Source organism: Engystomops pustulosus, chromosome 8 (genome assembly GCF_040894005.1).
Source record: "Engystomops pustulosus chromosome 8, aEngPut4.maternal, whole genome shotgun sequence".
Lineage (NCBI taxonomy): Eukaryota > Metazoa > Chordata > Amphibia > Anura > Leptodactylidae > Engystomops > Engystomops pustulosus.
In genome coordinates, this window is record NC_092418.1 from 9,461,743 (window position 1) to 9,486,604 (window position 24,862).

Here is a 24,862-nt window from a genome sequence, read left to right on the forward strand (position 1 = left end):
CCAGTAGATAAACCAGAAAAGTTTACCATGAAAAATAAATTAAATATATAAGTGATTGGTATCTAAAGCCAAATACGGTAAGTGAAACAAAGCGGGGAACAAGAAGCCCCGAAACCTCCCTGACCCCAACATCTGCTTGTTCTCTGAATCCATCCCAGCTGCACATGTAATTATATAATATACAGGCGGTCCCCTACTTAAGGACACCCGACTTACAGACACCCCATAGTTACAGACAGACCCCTCTGACCTCTGGTGACCTCTCTGGATGTTACTATAGTCCCAGGCTGCAATGATCAGCTGTAAGGTGTCTGTAATGAAGCTTTATTGATAATCTTTGGTCCCATTACAGCAGAAAATGTTTAAACTATAATTGTTACTGGGGCCAAATTTTTTTTTTGTCTGGATCTCCAATTATAAAATATACAGTTTCGACTTACATACAAATTCAACTTAAGAACAAACCTCCGGACCCTATCTTGTACGTAACCCGGGGACTGCCTGTATATATATATACACATATATATGTGTGTGACAGGATTGCTGTTTAACACCTTTTGAATGAGGCCTACTCTGCTATGGGACCTTGCGGGGAGCCCTAGAAGGAGCTGAAGACCGAAGAGGACCAGTGGGAGGTGTGTGTGTGTGGGGTCGGTAAAGGTGAGAACAGAGGTTTTTTTCATAGACTCGAGTATAAGCCTATTTAGGGTTTTTTGGCGCATTTTTTGGCTTATACTCAAGTATATACGGTAGTTTAAAACATCATCCAGATGTCAGAAAAAATACATAGGGGGAGATTCTGTACATGGAGGTCTTAGTCGAATAACCCCCTGGTACCCTGGGAGGGCAGACACAACAGGGACCAGGCTGTGTGCAAGAGCAGCAGCCTAACCATATGTTTACTTATCCTACTGCAGAAAGTCTACCTGTCCCTAGTGGTCATGCTAAGCAGCTCCCCTATCAGAAGAAGAGGCCACAGGCTCATACATAACCACCTATAATATCATTCCACTTCCATTAGCAGAGTTACATTGCTCTGCCCTAGGGACAGAACGGCTGCTACATTATTGGATACACTGTAAACAAAAATACAGACATATATTGTCCCAAAACTCACTTTTTTGTTGTACTTTGCCTCTTAAGTCCCCAATTTTATCCTGAGGAGCACCGAAACCTGTTTCTGGTGTAGGAAGAGCAGAATCTATCTTGTCCTGAGATGAAGCTGAGCTCTTGACATCTGTAAAACAGATCACAAATACATCTAGTAACACTGACCTGATCTCAGACTGTGACATTTGTGTGAGAGTAGTGGACACAATGGGGAGATCTACTAGGGACCGAGCTCTGTGCTGCGCTGCAGAATCTGTTGGCGCCATATAAATAAAGGAATTATTATTATTATTACTACGCAAAAGGCACAAGAATTCTGGTGCAATGTGAGCCCGAATACTTGTACCACTACTAACCATAGTTCAGAGAAACTTTAACAACATTTACAGGACTTCATAGAAGGCTGAGAGCCTGAGATACCCTGAGATTAGACACAGGGGTGGTTTTTTAATAAGGGAAATTTTTTAAGTAATTTTTGCTTTCGTGTGCAAAATAATAATAATGGCAAATGACATGAATTTAGTATGTCAGTAAGTCTGTTCTGAAATGCGTCTTTCCGGATTGGAGTGTGATTGTGACATTTTTGTAAAAGTCCATGCACACGGCTAGGGGCTATCCATGCACACGGTTAGAGGCTATCCATGCACACGGCTAGGGGATATCCATGCACACGGCTAGGGGATATCCATGCACACGGCTAGGGGATATCCATGCACACGGCTAGGGGCTATCCATGCACACGGCTAGGGGCTATCCATGCACACGGTTAGAGGCCATCCATGCACACGGCTAGGGGATATCCATGCACACGGCTAGGGGCCATCCATGCACACGGTTAGAGGCTATCCATGCACACGGCTAGGGGATATCCATGCACACGGCTAGGGGATATCCATGCACACGGCTAGGGGATATCCATGCACACGGCTAGGGGATATCCATGCACACGGCTAGGGGCCATCCATGCACACGGTTAGAGGCCATCCATGCACACGGCTAGGGGATATCCATGCACACGGCTAGGGGCCATCCATGCACACGGCTAGGGGCTTTCCATGCACACGGCTAGGGGATATCCATGCACACGGCTAGGGGATATCCATGCACACGGCTAGGGGATATCCATGCACACGGCTAGGGGATATCCATGCACACGGCTAGGGGATATCCATGCACACGGCTAGGGGCCATCCATGCACACGGTTAGAGGCCATCCATGCACACGGCTAGGGGATATCCATGCACACGGCTAGGGGCCATCCATGCACACGGCTAGGGGCTTTCCATGCACACGGCTAGGGGCTTTCCATGCACACGGCTAGGGGCCATCCATGCACACGGTTAGAGGCCATCCATGCACACGGCTAGGGGATATCCATGCACACGGCTAGGGGCCATCCATGCACACGGCTAGGGGCTTTCCATGCACACGGCTAGGGGCTTTCCATGCACACGGCTAGGGGGTTTCCATGCACACGGTTAGAGGCTTTCCATGCACACGGCTAGGGGCTTTCCATGCACACGGCTAGGGGCTTTCCATGCACACGGCTAGGGGCTTTCCATGCACACGGCTAGGGGCTATCCATGCACACGGCTAGGGGCTTTCCATGCACACGGCTAGGGGCTTTCCATGCACACGGCTAGGGGCTATCCATGCACACGGTTAGAGGCCATCCATGCACACGGCTAGGGGCTTTCCATGCACACGGCTAGGGGCTATCCATGCACAAGGCTAGGGGCCATCCATGCACACGGTTAGAGGCTTTCCATGCACACGGCTAGGGGCTATCCATGCACACGGCTAGGGGATATCCATGCACACGGCTAGGGGATATCCATGCATACGGGTAGGGGCTTTCCATGCACACGGCTAGGGGCTATCCATGCACACGGCTAGGGGCTATCCATGCACACGGCTAGGGGCTTTCCATGCACACGGCTAGGGGCTATCCATGCACACGGTTAGAGGCCATCCATGCACACGGCTAGGGGCTTTCCATGCACACGGCTAGGGGCTTTCCATGCAAACGGCTAGGGGCTTTCCATGCACACGGCTAGGGGATATCCATGCACACGGCTAGGGGATATCCATGCACACGGCTAGGGGATATCCATGCACACGGCTAGGGGCTTTCCATGCACACGGCTAGGGGCTTTCCATGCACACGGCTAGGGGCTTTCCATGCACACGGCTAGGGGATATCCATGCACACGGCTAGGGGATATCCATGCACACGGCTAGGGGCTATCCATGCACACGGCTAGGGGCTATCCATGCACACGGCTAGGGGCTATCCATGCACACGGCTAGGGGCTATCCATGCACACGGCTAGGGGTTTTCCATGCACGCGGCTAGGGGCTTTCCATGCACGCGGCTAGGGGCTTTCCATGCACACGGCTAGGGGCCATCCATGCACACGGTTAGAGGCCATCCATGCACACGGCTAGGGGATATCCATGCACACGGCTAGGGGCTTTCCATGCACACGGTTAGAGGCCATCCATGCACTCGGCTAGGGGCTTTCCATGCACACGGCTAGGGGCTTTCCATGCACACGGCTAGGGGCTTTCCATGCACACGGCTAGGGGCTATCCATGCACACGGCTAGGGGCTTTCCATGCACACGGCTAGGGGCTATCCATGCACACGGCTAGGGGCTTTCCATGCACACGGCTAGGGGCTTTCCATGCATTCGTTTGCATATTTCAAATCAGACCAGGACTGTGTGTAGCAGAAAACTAAAGGCATGAGGGAAGCAAATCCCTCAGGGATAAGTGATTTCAGACAGATTTCAAGGTGGTTTAATATGTTTCAAGATCCTTCCACCTGAATCTGATATTCTGACAGTATCTCCCAGCCTCACCTTGTATAGCGAGGGGTCCGCTGCTCTGCTCCGCAGGGTTTCCTAAGCTGGGATGCTCCACCCTCAATATAACCTCTGCTCCTTGGTCGCCGCTGATTGATGGCGTAAACCTTAAGCATCCCTTATATGTAAAGGTGTTATCCTGCTGCCGCTCAGGTGTAATGTCTGAGATCCTATAGTTATCCCCATGCACCAGGGGGAATAATTCCTGACTGTCCTTCTCCTTCTTCAGCCACCTCACACGCAGCACATCGGGGAAGACGTTGGACACCTCACATCTCAGCGTCGCTGTGATACCAGCAAGAAGATTGGGAATGGGAATCTCTCGTAATTCTGGCTTCCATGGAAAATCTAAAACATAACAATACATTATATAATTATCAAATGAACATAAAAAGAACAATAGCAAAACCTTCCTGATGAAAAATAGTGGTCACAGACATTATTCTGATCTTTCGACTGCTGCATTTACTTTTGGGGATAAAAAAGCACAAATCAGTAAATTTCATGCGAGGGTCCAATCATGAGGATACTAGGTTTATACAGGTTTTAATGTGTTTTAATACATTTTAAAAAATGAAAACCTTCTGAACAAAAATAAAATCTCAATTTTGCCGTCTTTTGTCGCTAATAACTTTTTCATTCTTTGGTGCACGGAGCTGTGGGTGGTGTCTATTTTTGTGAGGTGAGATGACGTTTTCATTTACCATTTTGAGCACTATACAGCATTTTCATCAGTTTCTATTATATTTTTTTACACATAAGGGGTATTCCCACAAAGACAAGATTCTTAAACTCAGGATAACAAAATAACACATTCTCTTATTCGCAAATTAACAAAAATACAGTATCTCACAGATATTATTCCAACCTGTCTCTATCAGTCCTGGTGTATGAGGAGGGGAAGAGAAAAACGAGGGATATTCGAGAGCTAGGCGCCGAAAATGTATGCACAAAAAACGGGAAAGAGGTATTAGGGTGGTGTTGCAGCGTTTCGCCCCGGAACTGGATGTGAATCCAGATGTTGTGTACAGAAATGGAGGAAAAAACGGGGTCGAGTAGTGAGACGCGCTACACCCAAAATGTATTGAGTTTTTAGTTTTTATTAGAACTGTGACTACGCGTTTCGACACCGTATTGGCGTCTTCATCAGGTCAAACACTGTGGGGTTGCATGGTAAAAACAGACAGAAAAAGACATATAGAGTAAACTGATTAGTAATTAGTAATTAGTAAAATATATATAAGTATAAAACACAGAGGTTAAGAACAGGGTTATAAAAATGATGAACGTCAAATTCAACATTAGGCATTTGGTCGACACATAAATAGTGTAGGTATATATATGAAAATATAAAGATAGATATATGTATACAACTATGTGTGTATTGAAAAGAAATAAGATAGTAAAAATACCATTAGATATATAAATAAATAAATAAATAGATAAATAGATGGATGAATAAATGTATGTACAAAGAGTTGGCAGACAGATATGGGAATGATTGGTGACTGCAGGGATAGGTGTAGGTAATAGGGTACCTGCAGAAAGGCCTGCTGTTGCTTGTGGCAGATGCTGTGCTGCCTAGGGGTCCGATCCTGGTGGAGGGAAGATGGGTATAAATGAGTTTAAATGAGAGCGATGGAAGGGTGAAGAACGGGGGTAAAGGAGGTCCGGAGGGGGTGTTGGTGTGAAGAGAAACTTACCGCTGCATTCAGTGTAGCGGGGAAGAGGGCTGCGTGCTGTCACTGGCGCGGGATGGAGTGAAGGCGCGCCAGGAAGACACGCGGTTTTTTATTGATTTGGCAGATGCGTTTGAAGGGTGTGAAGGCAGTGCGCCTGCGCGGGTCTCAGAGCGGAGAGTGGAAACGGAGGATGATGTAATTGTATGGTGGCAGAAAGGGAGTTAAAGTGATTGTATGGTGGCAGAACGGGAGTTTTAATGGTGATAATGTTCTGTAGGGAAGGTCATTGAGTACTTGGGTTATAAAAGGGGATGAAGGGGTAGGAATAGATAATGAATTGTATGGCATAGAGTGGAATGTAGGTCTATAGATAGATGAAGCCGTTTAGTTGTATTGGGAGAATCGGGATGAATCATAATGAATGAATATTAGGTATTGAGGATATTGGATAAGTTATTAGATAAGTGAATAGATGGGTGACGATGGCATCAATGGTAGGAAATATATATGGAATATATATGAAATATGATATGATGGACTTGAGTTGGTGAACTTAAATGACTTAATTATACATATGGATATGGGTGTGAACACAAAGTACAAAAAGTACAAAAACCACAAAGTACAAAAAAATGCAAAGAAATACAAAAAGATACAAAAAATACAAAGAAATGTACACAAGAATATATATAAAAAATGGTAAATATAATAATAATAAAAAAGAAAAATAAATCTAAATGAATACAGAAAGTACAATACAGTACGGGAATCAAAAAACAGATGGTGAAGGAACATGGACGTAATATGGAACATGGTTAACAGAAAGATGTTAACAAAAGGTTATTAGTAAGTGTGTAGTCGGGAATGATCATAATGGAATCCAGGGGAAGGGGTGATATAGATGCGAGATTAGAATGATGTTTCAACCATATCGTTTAGGCCAGCGGGGGAAAGGGTGTCCAATTTGTAGATCCAGTATGATTCTCGTTGGCGAAGTCTCTGAAATCTATTGCTGGTGGTGGAGGGTATCTCTTCGATCGGGGTAATTCTGATGTCGCTGAAATCCTTGCCATGTTTGAGAGCGAAGTGGCTCGAAACGCTGTGCTTCAGGTAGCCATTTGTAATGTTGGACCTGTGGTTATTCATACGGATGTGTAATTCCTGGGTGGTTCTGCCAATGTACTGCAGGTTGCATGGGCATTCCAGACGGTAAATGATGTAAGATGAGTGGCAGTTGAGGAAGGAGACAATTTCGAAGGACTCGCCTGTGGTGGTGGAGATGAAGGTTTTTCTCTTGTGCTGAATGTTAGAGCAACATAGACATCTAGGTGTGCCGCACTTATAGGATCCTTTGAGTGTCAGGAAAGTGGTAGGTTGGGTTTTTGTAGTTGTTTTGAGTTTGCTGGGGGCGAGAATATTACGAAGGGTTCTGGCACGTCTGAAGGTAACTGATGGTCGCTCGGGTAGGGAGAGTTTGAGGTGGGGGTCACTGAGTAGGATGGGCCAGTGTTTGGTCAGGATGCGTTTGATATTGCTATGGCTGGTGTTATATGTTGTAATGAAGTTGAATGGGGGGGTAGTTTTGTTGCTCGGTTGTTGGTGGGGTGTGGGGATTGGGTTGCTGGGTTGAAGGCATTGGTTCTGGGTGAGGGATAGTGTTTTGGTGTATGCATCCTGTACTAGTTGTTTGGGGTAGTGTTTGTCCTTGAACCTTTGTTTGAGGATATTGGCCTGGTTGATGAAGGTGGTAGTGTCTGAGCAATTTTTTCGGATGCGTTTGAATTGTCCGTAGGGGATGTTGCGGAGCCATGGGGTGTGGTGTGCACTGTGGAAGTCCAGATAACTGTTCACATCGACGGATTTAAAATGAGTGCTGGTGGAGAGGATGCCTGTATCACTGAGTTGGATTGTGAGGTCCAGAAAGTCAATCTGTGTGGTAGAAAAGTTGTAGGTGAAGTTGAGGCCCATGTTGTTGTTGTTCAAGTGGTTAATGAATTCGGTGGCTGTATCCATATTGCCTTCCCAGATGAAAAACAGATCGTCTATGTACCGGCGGAAGAAAATGATATGTTTATGGAAGGGGTTGGGGCCAAGGATGTATTTTTGTTCAAAATTGCCCATGTATAAATTTGCGTATGATGGGGCGAATCTTGTGCCCATTGCGCAACCTTTGACCTGGCGGTATATGTTATTTTCGAAAGAGAAGGAGTTATGATGAAGAATGAAGTTAATGCTATCGAGAAGAAAGGTAGTTTGTGCTGGAGGCATCTTGGGGTTTGATAGTAGAAAGTTCTCAATGGATTTGGTCCCTAGGGCATGTGGGATGTTGGAATATAATGCCGATACGTCAGCTGTTAGCAACGACCAGGATTTGCGGTTCTTTTGGGGATCGGTGGGGTTATTGAATGGAAGGAGTTCATTGATGAGTTGGGTTGAATCTTTAAGGTAGGAAGGTAACTGTAGGACGAAAGGTTGGAGGTGGAGGTCTATATAATGGGATAGGTTGCAAGTTAGGGAGTTTATACCAGAGATGATCGGACGGCCGGGTGGGTTGGTAAGGGATTTGTGGATCTTGGGTAAGTGGTAAAAAAAGGGGAGGGGTGGGTTGCTGACGGTGAGGAATTGTTTTTCTTTTTTGCTGAGCAGATTTTGGGAGGAGGCTTCATGGATCAGTTTGGTGTAGGTGGTATAGTCAGTTGGTAAGGGGTTTGTTGGTAGGGGTTCATAAAAGGATGAATCTGATAAGATATTATATGCTTCAGCAATGTAATCCGGACGGTCCTGGATTACGATGCCACCTCCTTTGTCGGCTGGTCTTATAATGATGGTGTCATTGTTCTTGAGGGACTTAATTGCTCTCTTTTCTGTGAAAGAGAGATTTTGGTTGATGCCTTCGGGGTTAGTTTGGGGAAGTTTTTTGAGGTCGTCAAGGGCTAAATTGTAGATGGCTGGTATAGGATGGGAGGGTGGACATGGACTGGTATAGAAGCAAGGGTCATGGGGGAAGGGAGGGGTGATACGGGGGATGGGGTAGCGGACATGCGTGTATTGGATTGGACGGATTGTATGGCGAAATGTCGATTGAGAGTGAGTTTGCGGATGAAACTGTTGAGGTCTAAGAAAAGTTGGAAGTCGTCTGCAGGAGCGGTGGGGCAGAAGGATAAACCTTTGGATAGGAGGTCGGTCTCGTTCGGTTGGAGGTCGTATTTGGAGAGATTGAATATCTTGATGGGTTGGTTGGGTACTGTTTTTGTATTTATTGTGTTCTTGTGTTTTTGGCTGCTGGTTCTTCTTTTAGTAGTTCCGCCGCGGCAGCCTCGTGGTCTAGTTTTCTTTTTGTTGAGGTGGAGGTTTTGTGACTCAGGGAGAAGAATTGGGTTATTTTGATTGGGCTGGTTAGGATGGGAAGTAGGGGTAGGGAGGAGGTGTGGGGGGAGAGGGAGAGGCTCGGGGATCTGGAGAGATGGGTGGGAAGGGCTAAAAAAGACTCGGTGGAGGAGGTACTGGAGGTGGAGGGTATCTCAGGGGGTGTTGGGGGTGTGGGAGGAGATTGGGTGGGCGATTGGGGTTCATCGTGGGTCGAAAGTAATGATAGGTTAAGTTGATCTGTGGGATCCTGGGTGGTGTGGATGGAAATGGTGATGGGGAGTTTGGCTAGGTGGACTTCCAAATCGGCAGCTTTGAAAGTGTTAAGGGGGATGGGGCCTAGGGGTATTGTTTGGAGGGTGGGAGGTGGGGTGATTTTGATTGGATCGGGTATGGGGGTTTGGGTTGGATGAGTGGTGGGGGCGACAATCCTGTTGCCGGGGGATAGTGTGGGTATGGCGGTTTTGAGGAAGGTTCTGTTCTTGGTCGGTTGGGTTTGGAGGAAGGGTGATCTCCGGTTATTGTTCCGGGGGTGATCGAGTTTCTTTGTTGCTGTTGCTGTTGATGTTGGTCGTTGATGATGGGTAGTGTTGTTTCTATTGTTCTTGTTATTAGTGTTTCTGTGTTCTGAGTGGGTTCGATGGACAGGTCGTGTGGGTTCCGAGGTGGGTGATGAGGGAGCAGGATGCTCTGAGTTATTGTTGGGGGTGAAATGGTCGCGTGTGTTGTCCAGCTTCAAACATTTCCGTTTTATCTCACTTATGTCGTGTTGTTGGGAGCGGAAGTGAGTGCTTGCAGCTAGGTTATGAAAATCGGGGTGGTCTTCATAAGGTAATAGTAATGTAGAGATTATATTAATTTTTGTTGTTGCTTCTTTTTGGAGATCGGATCTTTTTTGTATGATGAGGTTGATTAGGTCTCGAGTAAAGGTTTCCAAATGGCCATTCCATGTCTCGTTGAAGGGCTGGTCGTTTGGAAAGGGAGATTTTATGTCTACCAGGAGGCTTTTGGGATAGAGGTTCTCTTTAAGGTAGAGTCGTAGGAAGTGGGCGTGAATACTGTTGGAGGATTCTTTTTTGAGTGATTCTTCCAAGTCCAGGAAAAGGTTGGTCATGGACCTGGTGTCTTCTCTGGAGAAATGGTTCGTAGTTGCTGGTTCAGTGGTGGTTCTTTGGTCCATCCATTGGTCGATGAGATGGTCCCTTTGTGCATCTCGTGCAGCCAGGAACGAGAGCATTGTGTTTTGGTTGGTGGGGTAAGGGTTTAATGTGCAAATGGCAGCCACCGATGGGGGACGGTGCTCAATCCTTCGGCCGACAGGTTCGGTGGAAACCGCCCTATGCCGGTAGGTTTGAGGAGGGGAAGAGAAAAACAAGGGATATTCGAGAGCTAGGCGCCAAAAATGTATGCACAAAAAACGGGAAAGAGGTATTAGGGTGGTGTTGCAGCGTTTCGCCCCGGAACTGGATGTGAATCCAGATGTTGTGTACAGAAATGGAGGAAAAAACGGGGTCGAGTAGTGAGACGCGCTACACCCAAAATGTATTGAGTTTTTAGTTTTTATTAGAACTGTGACTACGCGTTTCGACACCGTATTGGCGTCTTCATCAGGTCAGTCCTGGTGTATACAATTTTGGTTGCCCCTGGATACGACCTTAAATCTTTTGACTATCGCGGATTCTTCTTCTCATGAATAGCTTCTCTTGTCTGCACACTGCAGATGCTCTCTGCCTCCTGCCCCCCCCCCCCACATTACAAGACGAGCTCAGACACAGGCACTTCCTGCCGACAAGCAGCAGTGTGCAGAGGCTTACTCGTTACAGACAGATAAAGTTTTTATCAGAGGGAGGTATATAGCAGAGCTATGTGTGTTATAGGTGAGGTGTGTTATACCCATCTCATGGATCTCTCATCTCTGATCTGTTTCATCTCTCTTTTGTATGTGTCAGATACTAGTGAATGCTCAGAAGCTAAATGAAAGTGTAGATAAACCCTGTACCCTGATAATCTAAGCCCATTGTCAGCACACAGCATCTCATAGCACAGAAGGATCATGAAGTGTCCACTTTTTTTCATGGGAAAACCCCTTTAATAGGTAGATTCCTGATGGTAGGATTCCTTTAAATGTTTCCATTACACCTGAGCCTCTGTGCAGTCAGCACTCCTGGTTTTGGCTCACAATATATGATAAAAACTCTGATGATGCGGACTGACTGTAACTTTGTACCTCTATCCAGGGCGGACATCTGCCTCCACTCCCAGTCGTCCATAGACTCGTGTTTCCAGGAAACCTTCACTGTACACTGCGGGTCTCTGAAGAAGCTTCCGGGAAGTGTATATACACTGTGCACGCTGTAAGTACTATTGATATTTTCACTCTGCTTATTTAAATCCACCTTTTCTTCATTGTTCCATTTTATCTGGATATTTGAAGGATAAAATTCCTCAATGTCTAACACGCACTGAACATCCCCCGAATCAGTCAGTGACAATTTTATAGGGTTCAACACTTGGGGTTTTGCTGTGAAAAAAATAAATCAAAAGTCAAATATCTACATCAGTGATATGTAATAATAATATACAATGAAGGAGGAAGTTACCATAGATACTCGAGTATAAGCTGACTGGAGTATTAGCTGAGGCACCTAATATTACCAGAAAAAAACTGGCAAAATGTCTCCCCTCATCCATAAAATGTCCAGTAGTCTCCCCTCATGAATGAAGTGTCCACAGCACAGTACTAGTGATTTTAGTACCATATATACTTGAGTATAAGCCGAGATTTTCAGCACAATTATGGGGCTGAAAAAGTCCCACTTAGCTTATACTCGGGTATATAAAAATAATAAAATGAATACTCACTCTCTGGCGCTGACCCCCGGCGTCCTCTTCTTCCCGATGACCTCTGCGGATTTCCATCTGAGCCGGCAGAGGCACATCTATGCCATCTGCCATCACACAAACTATAATGTCAGGAGGTGGCGACACATGTCATAGTTTCTGTGCCGGAAGATTGCATACACAAGCATCTGCCGGCCCGGCCGGGAACACGAAGACGCACTGCAGCGAGAAGAGGACGCTGGGGGCCAACGCCGGAGGGTGAGCATTAACTTTATTATTTTTATATACCTGAGTATAAGCTAAGTGGGACTTTTTCAGCAAAATAATTGTGCTGAAAATTTCGGCTTATCCGCAGTGGCAGCCAAGGCAAGGTAGTGGTCGGGGACAGGCTGGAGGTCAAGACAGGTGGCAGAGGTTCAGGGTCAGAGGCAGAGCAGAAGATCAGGGCTGGCAGCAGAAAAGCGTAAAACGGGTCACAACGGGGAATCAAATCACAGACACAAGGCAAAGTACAAAGCTTTCTCGACGGCATAGAGCACGAAGATCCGGCGGGGAATGTCTGGAAAGGCTGGCATTTATCAGAATCCTAGAAATGGGCAGCGCCAATCAGCGGTTCGTTGACCCTCTTATTTTACGAGCGCCAGCACGCGCACACCCTAGGAGACGGGGACGTGCGAGCTGGGAAGACGGGACAGGAGCATGGAGAGGTGAGTGAGGCTGGGGGGAGCGGGCACCACGGAGAGGGACACGGGTGCCCCTGCAAGCTGGGATGTGGGTCGCAGGAGCACCCTTGGCACAAAGATTAACAATAAAGCTTCACTGCCGACACCTTACAGGTGATACTTGCAGCCTAGGGCTACTGTTCAGTAAATTTCCACAGAGCTTCCCCAGAGGTCACAGTGAGCAGAGACGTCCGTCTGTACCTCGGAGTCGTCTGTAAGTCTGGTGTCCTTTTGTCTGGGACCGTCTGTGTTACAACATGTGGTGCAGGTGCAGTAGCTGGAGGGGTAGATTCATCATAATCCTGATTTCTGAGTATTTGGCACAGTCAGGCAGTACGTAACCCTTTGTCCATCACATCCAGTAATCTCTTCTTGGATTTATAACAGATCTTCTCACTAAGTTGTCAAAACATCCAGTCGCTTTCCAGTACATTTACTGTCTCATCATCGGCTGGCAGCAGCTACATCATCTTAATCCTGCAGCTGATCCGATACTAGGCCAATATACATCAATAAATCACTGGAAATTTATTTTACAGAATACAACATCTTCACGCTCCCTCTCCAGCCTCAAGTATTTAGTATTTCTCCCCATAAATAATAGTATAAATAATAGTATTTTTCCCCATAAATAATAGTATTTCTCATGATAAATAATAGTATTTCTCATGATAAATAATAGTATAAATAATAGTATTTTTCCCCATAAATAATAGTATTTCTCACAATAAATAATAGTATTTCCCACGATAAATAATAGTATTTCTCCCCATAAATAATAGTATTTCTCCCCATAAATAATAGTATTTCTCCCCATAAATAATAGTATTTCTCACGATAAATAATAGTATTTCTCCCCATAAATAATAGTATTTCTCCCCATAAATAATAGTATTTCTCCCCATAAATAATAGTATTTCTCACGATAAATAATAGTATTTCTCCCCATAAATAATAGTATTTCTCACCATAAATAATAGTATTTCCCACGATAAATAATAGTATTTCTCCCCATAAATAATAGTATTTCTCCCCATAAATAATAGTATTTCTCCCCATAAATAATAGTATTTCTCCCCATAAATAATAGTATTTCTCCCCATAAATAATAGTATTTCTCACGATAAATAATAGTATTTCTCCCCATAAATAATAGTATTTCTCACCATAAATAATAGTATTTCCCACGATAAATAATAGTATTTCTCCCCATAAATAATAGTATTTCTCCCCATAAATAATAGTATTTCTCCCCATAAATAATAGTATTTCTCACCATAAATAATAGTATTTCTCCCCATAAATAATAGTATAAATAATAGTATTTCTCCCCATAAATAATAGTATTTCTCCCCATAAATAATAGTATTTCTCCCCATAAATAATAGTATTTCTCACGATAAATAATAGTATTTCTCCCCATAAATAATAGTATTTCTCCCCATAAATAATAGTATTTCTCCCCATAAATAATAGTATTTCTCACGATAAATAATAGTATTTCTCCCCATAAATAATAGTATTTCTCACCATAAATAATAGTATTTCCCACGATAAATAATAGTATTTCTCCCCATAAATAATAGTATTTCTCCCCATAAATAATAGTGTTTCTCACCATAAATAATAGTATTTCTCCCCATAAATAATAGTATTTCTCCCCATAAATAATAGTATTTCTCCCCATAAATAATAGTATTTCTCACGATAAATAATAGTATTTCTCCCCATAAATAATAGTATTTCTCACGATAAATAATAGTATTTCTCCCCATAAATAATAGTATTTCCCACGATAAATAATAGTATTTCTCCCCATAAATAATAGTATTTCTCCCCATAAATAATAGTATTTCTCCCCATAAATAATAGTATTTCTCACGATAAATAATAGTATTTCTCCCCATAAATAATAGTATTTCTCCCCATAAATAATAGTATTTCTCCCCATAAATAATAGTATTTCTCACGATAAATAATAGTATTTCTCCCCATAAATAATAGTATTTCTCACCATAAATAATAGTATTTCCCACGATAAATAATAGTATTTCTCCCCATAAATAATAGTATTTCTCCCCATAAATAATAGTATTTCTCCCCATAAATAATAGTATTTCTCCCCATAAATAATAGTATTTCTCCCCATAAATAATAGTATTTCTCACGATAAATAATAGTATTTCTCCCCATAAATAATAGTATTTCTCACCATAAATAATAGTATTTCCCACGATAAATAATAGTATTTCTCCCCATAAATAATAGTATTTCTCCCCATAAATAATAGTATTTCTCCCCATAAATAATAGTATTTCTCACCATAAATAATAGTATTTCTCCCCATAAATAATAGTATAAATAATAGTATTTCTCCCCATAAATAATAGTATTTCTCCCCATAAATAATAGTATTTCTCCCCATAAATAATAGTATTTCTCACGATAAATAATAGTATTTCTCCCCATAAATAATAGTATTTCTCCCCATAAATAATAGTATTTCTCCCCATAAATAATAGTATTTCTCACGATAAATAATAGTATTTCTCCCCATAAATAATAGTATTTCTCACCATAAATAATAGTATTTCTCCCCATAAATAATAGTATTTCTCACGATAAATAATAGTATTTCTCCCCATAAATAATAGTATTTCTCCCCATAAATAATAGTATTTCTCCCCATAAATAATAGTATTTCTCACGATAAATAATAGTATTTCTCCCCATAAATAATAGTATTTCTCACGATAAATAATAGTATTTCTCCCCATAAATAATAGTATTTCCCACGATAAATAATAGTATTTCTCCCCATAAATAATAGTATTTCTCCCCATAAATAATAGTATTTCTCACGATAAATAATAGTATTTCTCCCCATAAATAATAGTATTTCTCCCCATAAATAATAGTATTTCTCCCCATAAATAATAGTATTTCTCACGATAAATAATAGTATTTCTCCCCATAAATAATAGTATTTCTCACGATAAATAATAGTATTTCTCCCCATAAATAATAGTATTTCCCACGATAAATAATAGTATTTCTCACCATAAATAATAGTATTTCCCACGATAAATAATAGTATTTCTCCCCATAAATAATAGTATTTCTCCCCATAAATAATAGTGTTTCTCACCATAAATAATAGTATAAATAATAGTATTTCTCACAATAAATAATAGTATTTCTCACAATAAATAATAGTATTTCTCACGATAAATAATAGTATTTCTCCCCATAAATAATAGTATTTCTCCCCATAAATAATAGTATTTCTCACCATAAATAATAGTATTTCTCCCCATAAATAATAGTATTTCTCCCCATAAATAATAGTATTTCCCACGATAAATAATAGTATTTCTCACCATAAATAATAGTATTTCCCACGATAAATAATAGTATTTCTCCCCATAAATAATAGTATTTCTCCCCATAAATAATAGTGTTTCTCACCATAAATAATAGTATAAATAATAGTATTTCTCACAATAAATAATAGTATTTCTCACAATAAATAATAGTATTTCTCACGATAAATAATAGTATTTCTCCCCATAAATAATAGTATTTCTCCCCATAAATAATAGTATTTCTCACCATACAGCTGTTTGCGCTGGAACGTCTTCTTCTTGCTTCTCTCATTACAGATGAATTTGCAGCTTATTGCGATGTGCTTGTGCTGAGATATAGAAGGTGTGAAGCCGAGACAACTGGTGATATCCTGGAGACCTTGTAGATCGGACGCGTCCGTCCTCTCTCGATGAGCCGTGTATCCGGCACAGTGACCACCATCCTTCCTCAGGTCTGAATCCTCACAGATTTCATGTTCAGTCCCATCTTTCCCTGTTACAATCCATATCACCCGAGTGCCCTGCGTACAATATGCGGCTGCACAGTACAGGGTCACCTTCTCCCCATTATACCACTTCTGGGGTCCCTGGATGTTGTTAACAAAGAAAGACTGGACATCTGAAAAATAATTCGAAAATAATTACAGCGACCAAAAAAATTTACTCCAAAAAAAGTTAGAATTTCAATTGTTTTCCTTAAAACAGTATAAAAGGAAATTTTTTTTTGAGATTTTTTAGATTGATTTGCTGGATAAACATCATTTCTTAATAACAAGACGTTACCAGTGACTTACCGGTGTCTCTGTAGGCCGCTGGCGAGGTCTTGGCCTCGATCGGTTTCTCCAGGCTCGGGTGATCCACTCTACAGATCAGTAACACATCTTTCTCGGTCACTAGTAATGTCTTCAGAGACAGGCGACAAGTTGCCATGAAAGTTTTCTTGTCCGTCTTGTTTTCGATGATTTTTGGAATTGTATATTTCTCCGACTCTGAAACTTCTATTAGGTCAGGACAATCTTTTCTCTTCTGGAACCACCTGACAGTCAGTGCATCCGGGAAATAATCTGACACTGAGCACCTGAGCTGAATCTTATCATCCTGGATATCGCCTTCTATATAGTCTCCGATCTGAGGACGCCATGGAAGATCTGCAAAAAAAAAGTTGTAACTATAAGAAACTCAAAAAAAATTTTTTTAAAACTGAAAATATAAAAGATGGACGACTAGTTTGCAGAGGAATGGAAGAATAAAACTGAGTCTTATTGCAGAATAGCGCCCAACAGACTGGGGCTTATTTACCTACGCGGCCGCTGAATTCACCGAAAGTGCATTGTGCGTGTATAATGCGCTGTGCCGTGATTCACTAAGATCATGCGCCTGAAATCCCCGTGTCTTTTCCCCGCTCAGGTCAGACAGAGTTCACCATCTTTTTCGTGGTGCATATAAGTGCTTAGGCTTGCAACACAATTTGAAAAGTAAATCCTGCGCTTGAATCAGTCGGACTGTCCAATGACACGCCCACCCAATTGGTGTTGCATGAAAGCAGTGCAACTATGCTAAAAATCGATCACATGCGCCAAAATCCCGGCGCAGACACTTGCTAAATACCTGTCAAAGCCGAGCAGTGCGATGAAAGTGCATGCTACCACCCTTAGTAAATAAGCCCCAATATTCGTTTTGTTGCCTCTTCATAGGAAAACCCCCAGTTAATAATAATGCCCCTTTATGCCCCTACAGAGCACACGACTGTAGCTGATTCTCTCCCGCGTCAGGAATCTGCATGTGTGCGCTCCAGTGTTTTGACTGACGCATTCATGTCAATGGGCAAATCAGCGCATAAAAACAAGCACAATAGGCTGGGCTGCAAAACAGCATTATTTTAGGACCTCTACCCCTTATTGACCCCGACCCGAAGACACCAATACAGTTGAAATAATGAGAAATCTAGATTATCATTGGAGCTTCCCACCAAAACAGGAAGAATCGTACAGTCGCTCCAATACGACTGATGATGATCCCTCCCTGTCCACACCTCGTGTCCCGCTGGCAGCCCAGGATCGGTCACTGTAAGTAGGGCAGAGGGACTGCAGAAGGATGCATTAAGTCACGACTGATGAACTCTGTGCTCGGGAAATGGCAGGTATGGCCACAAATAAGCTTGAAGTGCCATAGTTTTGCCGCCAAAGCTCTATACCAGTGGTGGCGAACCTACGGCACGGGTGCCAGAGGCGGCACTCAGAGCCCTCTCTGTGGGCACCCAGGCCATCACCCCAGCATGAAGTTCACCAGACCGGACTCTTCCTACAATATCTCCCTACAATGTGCTGGCACTTTGCAATAAATAAGTGGCTTTTGGTTGAAGTTTGGGCACTCAGGCTCTAAAAGGTTCCCCCTCACTGCTTAATACTGACAGCTGTTATATAAGTGATGGACACTGCATGAACTCTTTGATCACCTTTTGCAGAGAGCTCTATGGATTGAAGAACGTCCATGGATTCATGTTTCCAAGTAATTATGACTTTCCATGTTGGATCCTTGAAGGTTTCTCCCGACACTGTACATTTGCTGGTCAGGTTAAACGTGGCATCAGGATTCTCCGTAACTTCTTCTTGTGAAGGAATCTTCTCGGATGACGTTCCTCTCTTAGACTCCCAGCTGATCTGCAAAGGTTTGGGGTAAAATTTCCCTGAATTGACCACCAGCTGGACGTTTCCTTGGTCGGTAATGGTGAATTGTACCGGCTCGCTGAACTGAGGTCTAGCTGCAGAAAACAAACAAATATTTTTAATTTTGGTCACTATACAAATGACATGACGTGTGATGCATGACCCGTGGCTGATAGGAGGCCGGAGAGAAGGTTCATAACTTCTATATAGAAGAAGAAGTTGACTTATTACTTCTAGTGAGAAGGGAATGAGATGTTTGCTTTCATTAATCTCCTACCATAGATGTTCTGATGATCCATTTCACTTGGGTTTTCTGAGAACAGTTGGAAGCAGTACAATGGAGGGCGGTTTTCATTCCATCAATCATTTTGTTGCCAGTTATTTGATGTACTTGTGCTCCTGTGGGTGAGAACATAAGAACTTTAATGTTACAGGACGTGAAAGACATTGGGGCTCATTTATTACCCAGTCCAGTCGCGATCCAGCAGTGCGTTCTCCGACGTGGATTCAGGTTCTGCCAGCATTCACTAAGGTTGTGCGCCTGATATCCTTCCTGTGTCGCTGCTGCGCTGAGGTCCTCGGAGTTCACCTGCTTCTTCCTGGTGCATGTGAGTGTGTGATCTTGCGACACATTTCGTTTTTTAAATTCCACAGTTTTTCCGAATCCGTCGGGTTGTCCGATGTCCACACCCCCCGATTTCTGTTGTGTGCAAGCTGGTGCCATTGCTCCACAATCCGATCGCGTGCGCCAAAAACCCGGGACAATTCGGTGCAAAACAGAAAAACCCGACTGAATCGCGGTCCGTAGACCCTTACTAAATGAGCCCCATTGACTTATATTGGCCCTGAAGTTTACATCTAATGCATCTGCATAAAATATTAATGCATTATATAATGTGCCTTATTCTCATCTCAATCCAACAAAGGTGGAGCCGTACACATTCTGTTGTACTTCTGTACCTCACGAGCCATAGTAAAAATCTAAGCTTAAAGGGGTTTTCCCATCTGGGCATTTACATTTCATTTCATTAATCTGCCGTATATAAACATTTCTTCAATTGGATGTTATTAAAAAAAATATTCCTGTGTGAAGATAATTTCTCATAAATGTAGCCATGTTTTCCCTTAGAAATGAGATGGCTTCCTCGGATACGACCACCTCACATTTTAGCAGCGGTGGCCAGACATGCGATATTGAGTCCTGACTGAGCCCCTGGCTTCAGCGATCATTACCACAGGATGGCTGTAGGACCTGCAGTAACTCCCGGACATTTCATATACAAAAACTTTTTGTTTATTTGTGAAATCCATCCAGCAGAGGTGGCCGTATCCAAAGACACCGTCTTGTTTCTAAGGGACCATATGATTACATTTATGAGAAATTATCTTCATCCAGGTAAAAACATTTTTAATAACATCTAACTGAAGAAATGTTTATATATGGCAGATTAATACAATTGAATGTAAATGCCCAGATGAGAATAACCCTTTAAGCCATTTAATACAAGTTACTGTTTTGGGCTTCTTAACCTTTAGAAATGCAAGATATGAAAATGACGGATCTATGGACATGGAGCCTAAGAGCATTTGGTTATTTCATTTTAGAGAATCTGCAGGTCATAGACCTTTTAAGACAAAATTCTGTCTTTCAAAAAGTTTGAAAAACCATTGCAGCTCCAATTAATCAAGTCGGGGGGTTTGGCCACTCCCAACTCGTTTAGGCTACAATCACACGGCTGTCTTTTGAATTGTTCTGCGCGGTTTTGGAAGCCTGACATCCTTGACACCAACAACGGCCCTAGGACAGCATTGACTATAATAAGGTCTGTTATTTTTCCAGTGCAAACACTCTGCACGGATGACTTTTCGCCCAAGGTTTTCAATGGAGCTTAAGACAACAGAATGCAGGTCCCCTTTACATTCATTGTGGAGTGGCTGTAACGTACCACGTTTCTTCTTGTATATAAACATAATAACGCCCAATATGACGATTAATATGATGACTCCGGCGATCACCCCCACCAGCAGACCAGCGCTGTCACCATCCTCTGGAAGAGATAAGAGAGAAAGTGTCCTGTTATATTCTCCTGCATTATCATTGTTACTATTTTGCAACCATTCTGTAGCTTAGAAGTCCGTAGTTACGATACGTACAACATATACATGGAATTTATTTAGCCCTGAGAGTCGGAAGTGAGATTTAGTATCAAGTTTCTTATATTCGCTTGCAGAATTGAGATCTTTGATGAAAAGTGACCATTTAAGATGGAACCAAAACATCAGTTACTATAAATGAATGAAAAGACCCCCCTCACCAGAATACAGGAGCTGGGTTTCTTTGTGTACAGGCGCCATTAGAGATTCATGGTGGACTTTACATGATATGGATTTTGGTCTGTCTGTGGACGGTAATATCAGTGAGCTGGTGATGGAGAAAGTGTTGTCCTGATTCTTCTGACGCTCATGTATGAGAGAGCTGCTGACGTCTGAGCCATCCTTTATCATCCGCACCGTGATCTGTGCAGGGTAAAACCCAGTCACCGAGCACAGGATCTTGTTCTGCTTATCACCTTCAATAACTTTCTCTAGGGCTGAGATGGACGGACGAGCTGTAAGGGAAAGATTAAAAAAACAATCAAAGGTTCTGGAGATTGTATATAATGGAGGGCATCAAGGAAAGGCAACAACCCATCCAGTATAGGGTCCTCCTACTCACACAGGTCAGTGGTAATGAGAAGGAATATTACCCTGTGGTAGGGGGGAAGGTAAGACGGACACAATGGGGCTTACTTACTAAGGGTCCGCGGACGCACTTTCATCGGACTTTCCAACGTTTTCGGGTTTTGCAAGGCTGTGACAGATATTGTGTCGCACACGATCGGATTTTGGTGCAGCTGCGCTATTTTCATGCGACAGAAATCGGGGGCGGGCCATCAACTGAATCGGACTGAGCGCAGGATTTAACATTCATATTGTGTCGCAAGGTCAAGCACTTACATGCAACGGGAAGAAGATGCAACGGGAAGAAGGTGAACTCCGGAGACCTGAGTGGGGAAGCGACACATGCAGGATATCGGGAGCACGATCTTAGTGACTCCCCGCACAGCGCATTATACACGGACGATGCACTTACATGCACCAGGAAGAAGAAAGTGAACTCCAGGGACCTGAGCGGGGAAGCGACACATGCAGGATATCGGGAGCACGATCTTAGTGACTCCTCGCACAGCGCATTATACACGGACAATGCACTTACATGCACCAGGAAGAAGAAGGTGAACTCCTGGGACCTGAGCGGGGAAGAGACACATGCAGGAAATCGGGCGCAGGATCTTAGTGACCCCCCACACAGCGCATTATACACGGACAATGAACTTACATGCACCAGGAAGAAGAAGGTGAACTCCGGGGACCTGAGCGGGGAAGCGACACATGCAGGAAATCGGGCGCAGGATCTTAGTGACTCCCTGCACAGTGCATTATACACGGACAATGCACTTACATGCACCAGGAAGAAGAAGGTGAACTCCGGGGACCTGAGCGGGGAAGCGACACATGCAGGATATCGGGAGCACGATCTTAGTGACTCCCCGCACAGCGCATTATACACGGACGATGCACTTACATGCACCAGGAAGAAGAAAGTGAACTCCAGGGACCTGAGCGGGGAAGCGACACATGCAGGATATCGGGAGCACGATCTTAGTGACTCCCCGCACAGCGCATTATACACGGACAATGCACTTACATGCACCAGGAAGAAGAAGGTGAACTCCTGGGACCTTACCGGGGAAGAGACACATGCAGGAAATCGGGCGCAGGATCTTAGTGACTCCCCGCACAGCGCATTATACACGGACGATGCACTTACATGCACCAGGAAGAAGAAAGTGAACTCCAGGGACCTGAGCGGGGAAGCGACACATGCAGGATATCGGGAGCACGATCTTAGTGACTCCCCGCACAGCGCATTATACACGGACAATGCACTTACATGCACCAGGAAGAAGAAGGTGAACTCCGGGGACCTGAGCGGGGAAGAGACACATGCAGGATATCGGACGCAGGATCTTAGTGACTCCCCGCACAGCACATTATACACGGACAATGCACTTACATGCACCAGGAAGAAGAAGGTGAACTCCTGGGACCTGAGCGGGGAAGAGACACATGCAGGAAATCGGGCGCAGGATCTTAGTGACTCCCCGCACAGCGCATTATACACGGACAATGCACCTACATGCACCAGGAAGAAGAAGGTGAACTCCAGGGACCTGAGCGGGGAAGCGACACATGGAGGATATCGGGCGCAGGATATTAGTGACTCTATGCACAGTGCATTATACACGGACAATGCACCTACATGCACCAGGAAGAAGAAGGTGAACTCCAGGGACCTGAGCGGGGAAGCGACACATGCAGGATATCGGGCGCAGGATATTAGTGACTCTATGCACAGGGCATTATACACGGACAATGCACTTACATGCACCAGGAAGAAGAAGGTGAACTCCGGGGACCTGAGCGGGGAAGCGACACATGCAGGATATCGGGTACACGATCTTAGTGACTCCCCACACAGCACATTATACACGGACAATGCACTTACATGCACCAGGAAGAAGAAGGTGAACTCCGGGGACCTGAGCGGGAAGCGACACATGCAGGATATCAGGCGCAGGATCTTAGTGACTCCCCGCACAGCGCATTATACACGGACAATGCACTTACATGCACCAGGAAGAAGAAGGTGAACTCCAGGGACCTGAGCCGGGAAGCGACACATGCAGGATATCGGGGGCACGATCTTAGTGAATCGCGGCACAGGGCATTATACAAGGACAATGCACTTACATGCACCAGGAAGAAGAAGGTGAACTCCAGGGACCTGAGCGGGGAAGCGGCACATGCAGGATATCGGGAGCACGATCTTAGTGACTCCCCGCACAGCGCAATATACACGGACAATGCACTTACATGCACCAGGAAGAAGAAGGTGAACTCCTGGGACCTTACCGGGGAAGAGACACATGCAGGAAATCGGGCGCAGGATCTTAGTGACTCCCCGCACAGCGCATTATACACGGACGATGCACTTACATGCACCAGGAAGAAGAAAGTGAACTCCAGGGACCTGAGCGGGGAAGCGACACATGCAGGATATCGGGAGCACGATCTTAGTGACTCCCCGCACAGCGCATTATACACGGACAATGCACTTACATGCACCAGGAAGAAGGTGAACTCCGGGGACCTGAGCGGGGAAGAGACACATGCAGGATATCGGACGCAGGATCTTAGTGACTCCCCGCACAGCACATTATACACGGACAATGCACTTACATGCACCAGGAAGAAGAAGGTGAACTCCTGGGACCTGAGCGGGGAAGAGACACATGCAGGAAATCGGGCGCAGGATCTTAGTGACTCCCCGCACAGCGCATTATACACGGACAATGCACCTACATGCACCAGGAAGAAGAAGGTGAACTCCAGGGACCTGAGCGGGGAAGCGACACATGGAGGATATCGGGCGCAGGATATTAGTGACTCTATGCACAGTGCATTATACACGGACAATGCACCTACATGCACCAGGAAGAAGAAGGTGAACTCCAGGGACCTGAGCGGGGAAGCGACACATGCAGGATATCGGGCGCAGGATATTAGTGACTCTATGCACAGGGCATTATACACGGACAATGCACTTACATGCACCAGGAAGAAGAAGGTGAACTCCGGGGACCTGAGCGGGGAAGCGACACATGCAGGATATCGGGTACACGATCTTAGTGACTCCCCGCACAGCACATTATACACGGACAATGCACTTACATGCACCAGGAAGAAGAAGGTGAACTCCGGGGACCTGAGCGGGAAGCGACACATGCAGGATATCAGGCGCAGGATCTTAGTGACTCCCCGCACAGCGCATTATACACGGACAATGCACTTACATGCACCAGGAAGAAGAAGGTGAACTCCAGGGACCTGAGCCGGGAAGCGACACATGCAGGATATCGGGGGCACGATCTTAGTGAATCGCGGCACAGGGCATTATACACGGACAATGCACTTACATGCACCAGGAAGAAGGTGAACTCCAGGGACCTGAGCGGGGAAGCGGCACATGCAGGATATCGGGGGCACGATCTTAGTGAATCGCGGCACAGCACATTCTACACGGACAATGCACTTACATGCACCAGGAAGAAGAAGGTGAACTCCAGGGACCTGAGCCG

The 24,862-nt window shown here is 44.4% G+C and overlaps 1 protein-coding gene across 1 annotated transcript in view; it reads right to left on the reverse strand.

Annotated features, from left to right (window-relative positions):
- Positions 1-24,862, reverse strand: part of LOC140075741 (uncharacterized) — a 73,107-nt gene that overhangs the window by 25,566 nt on the left and 22,679 nt on the right. The window contains exons 3-11 of the mRNA XM_072122011.1: positions 20,936-21,229; positions 20,567-20,668; positions 18,906-19,019; positions 18,410-18,874; positions 16,749-17,102; positions 16,202-16,573; positions 11,254-11,547; positions 3,976-4,326; positions 1,118-1,237 (exon numbers count right to left, since the gene is read on the reverse strand). Of these exons, the coding sequence (XP_071978112.1) occupies positions 1,118-1,237; positions 3,976-4,326; positions 11,254-11,547; positions 16,202-16,573; positions 16,749-17,102; positions 18,410-18,874; positions 18,906-19,019; positions 20,567-20,668; positions 20,936-21,229 (2,466 nt within the window). The remainder of the gene's footprint in view (positions 1-1,117; positions 1,238-3,975; positions 4,327-11,253; positions 11,548-16,201; positions 16,574-16,748; positions 17,103-18,409; positions 18,875-18,905; positions 19,020-20,566; positions 20,669-20,935; positions 21,230-24,862) is intronic.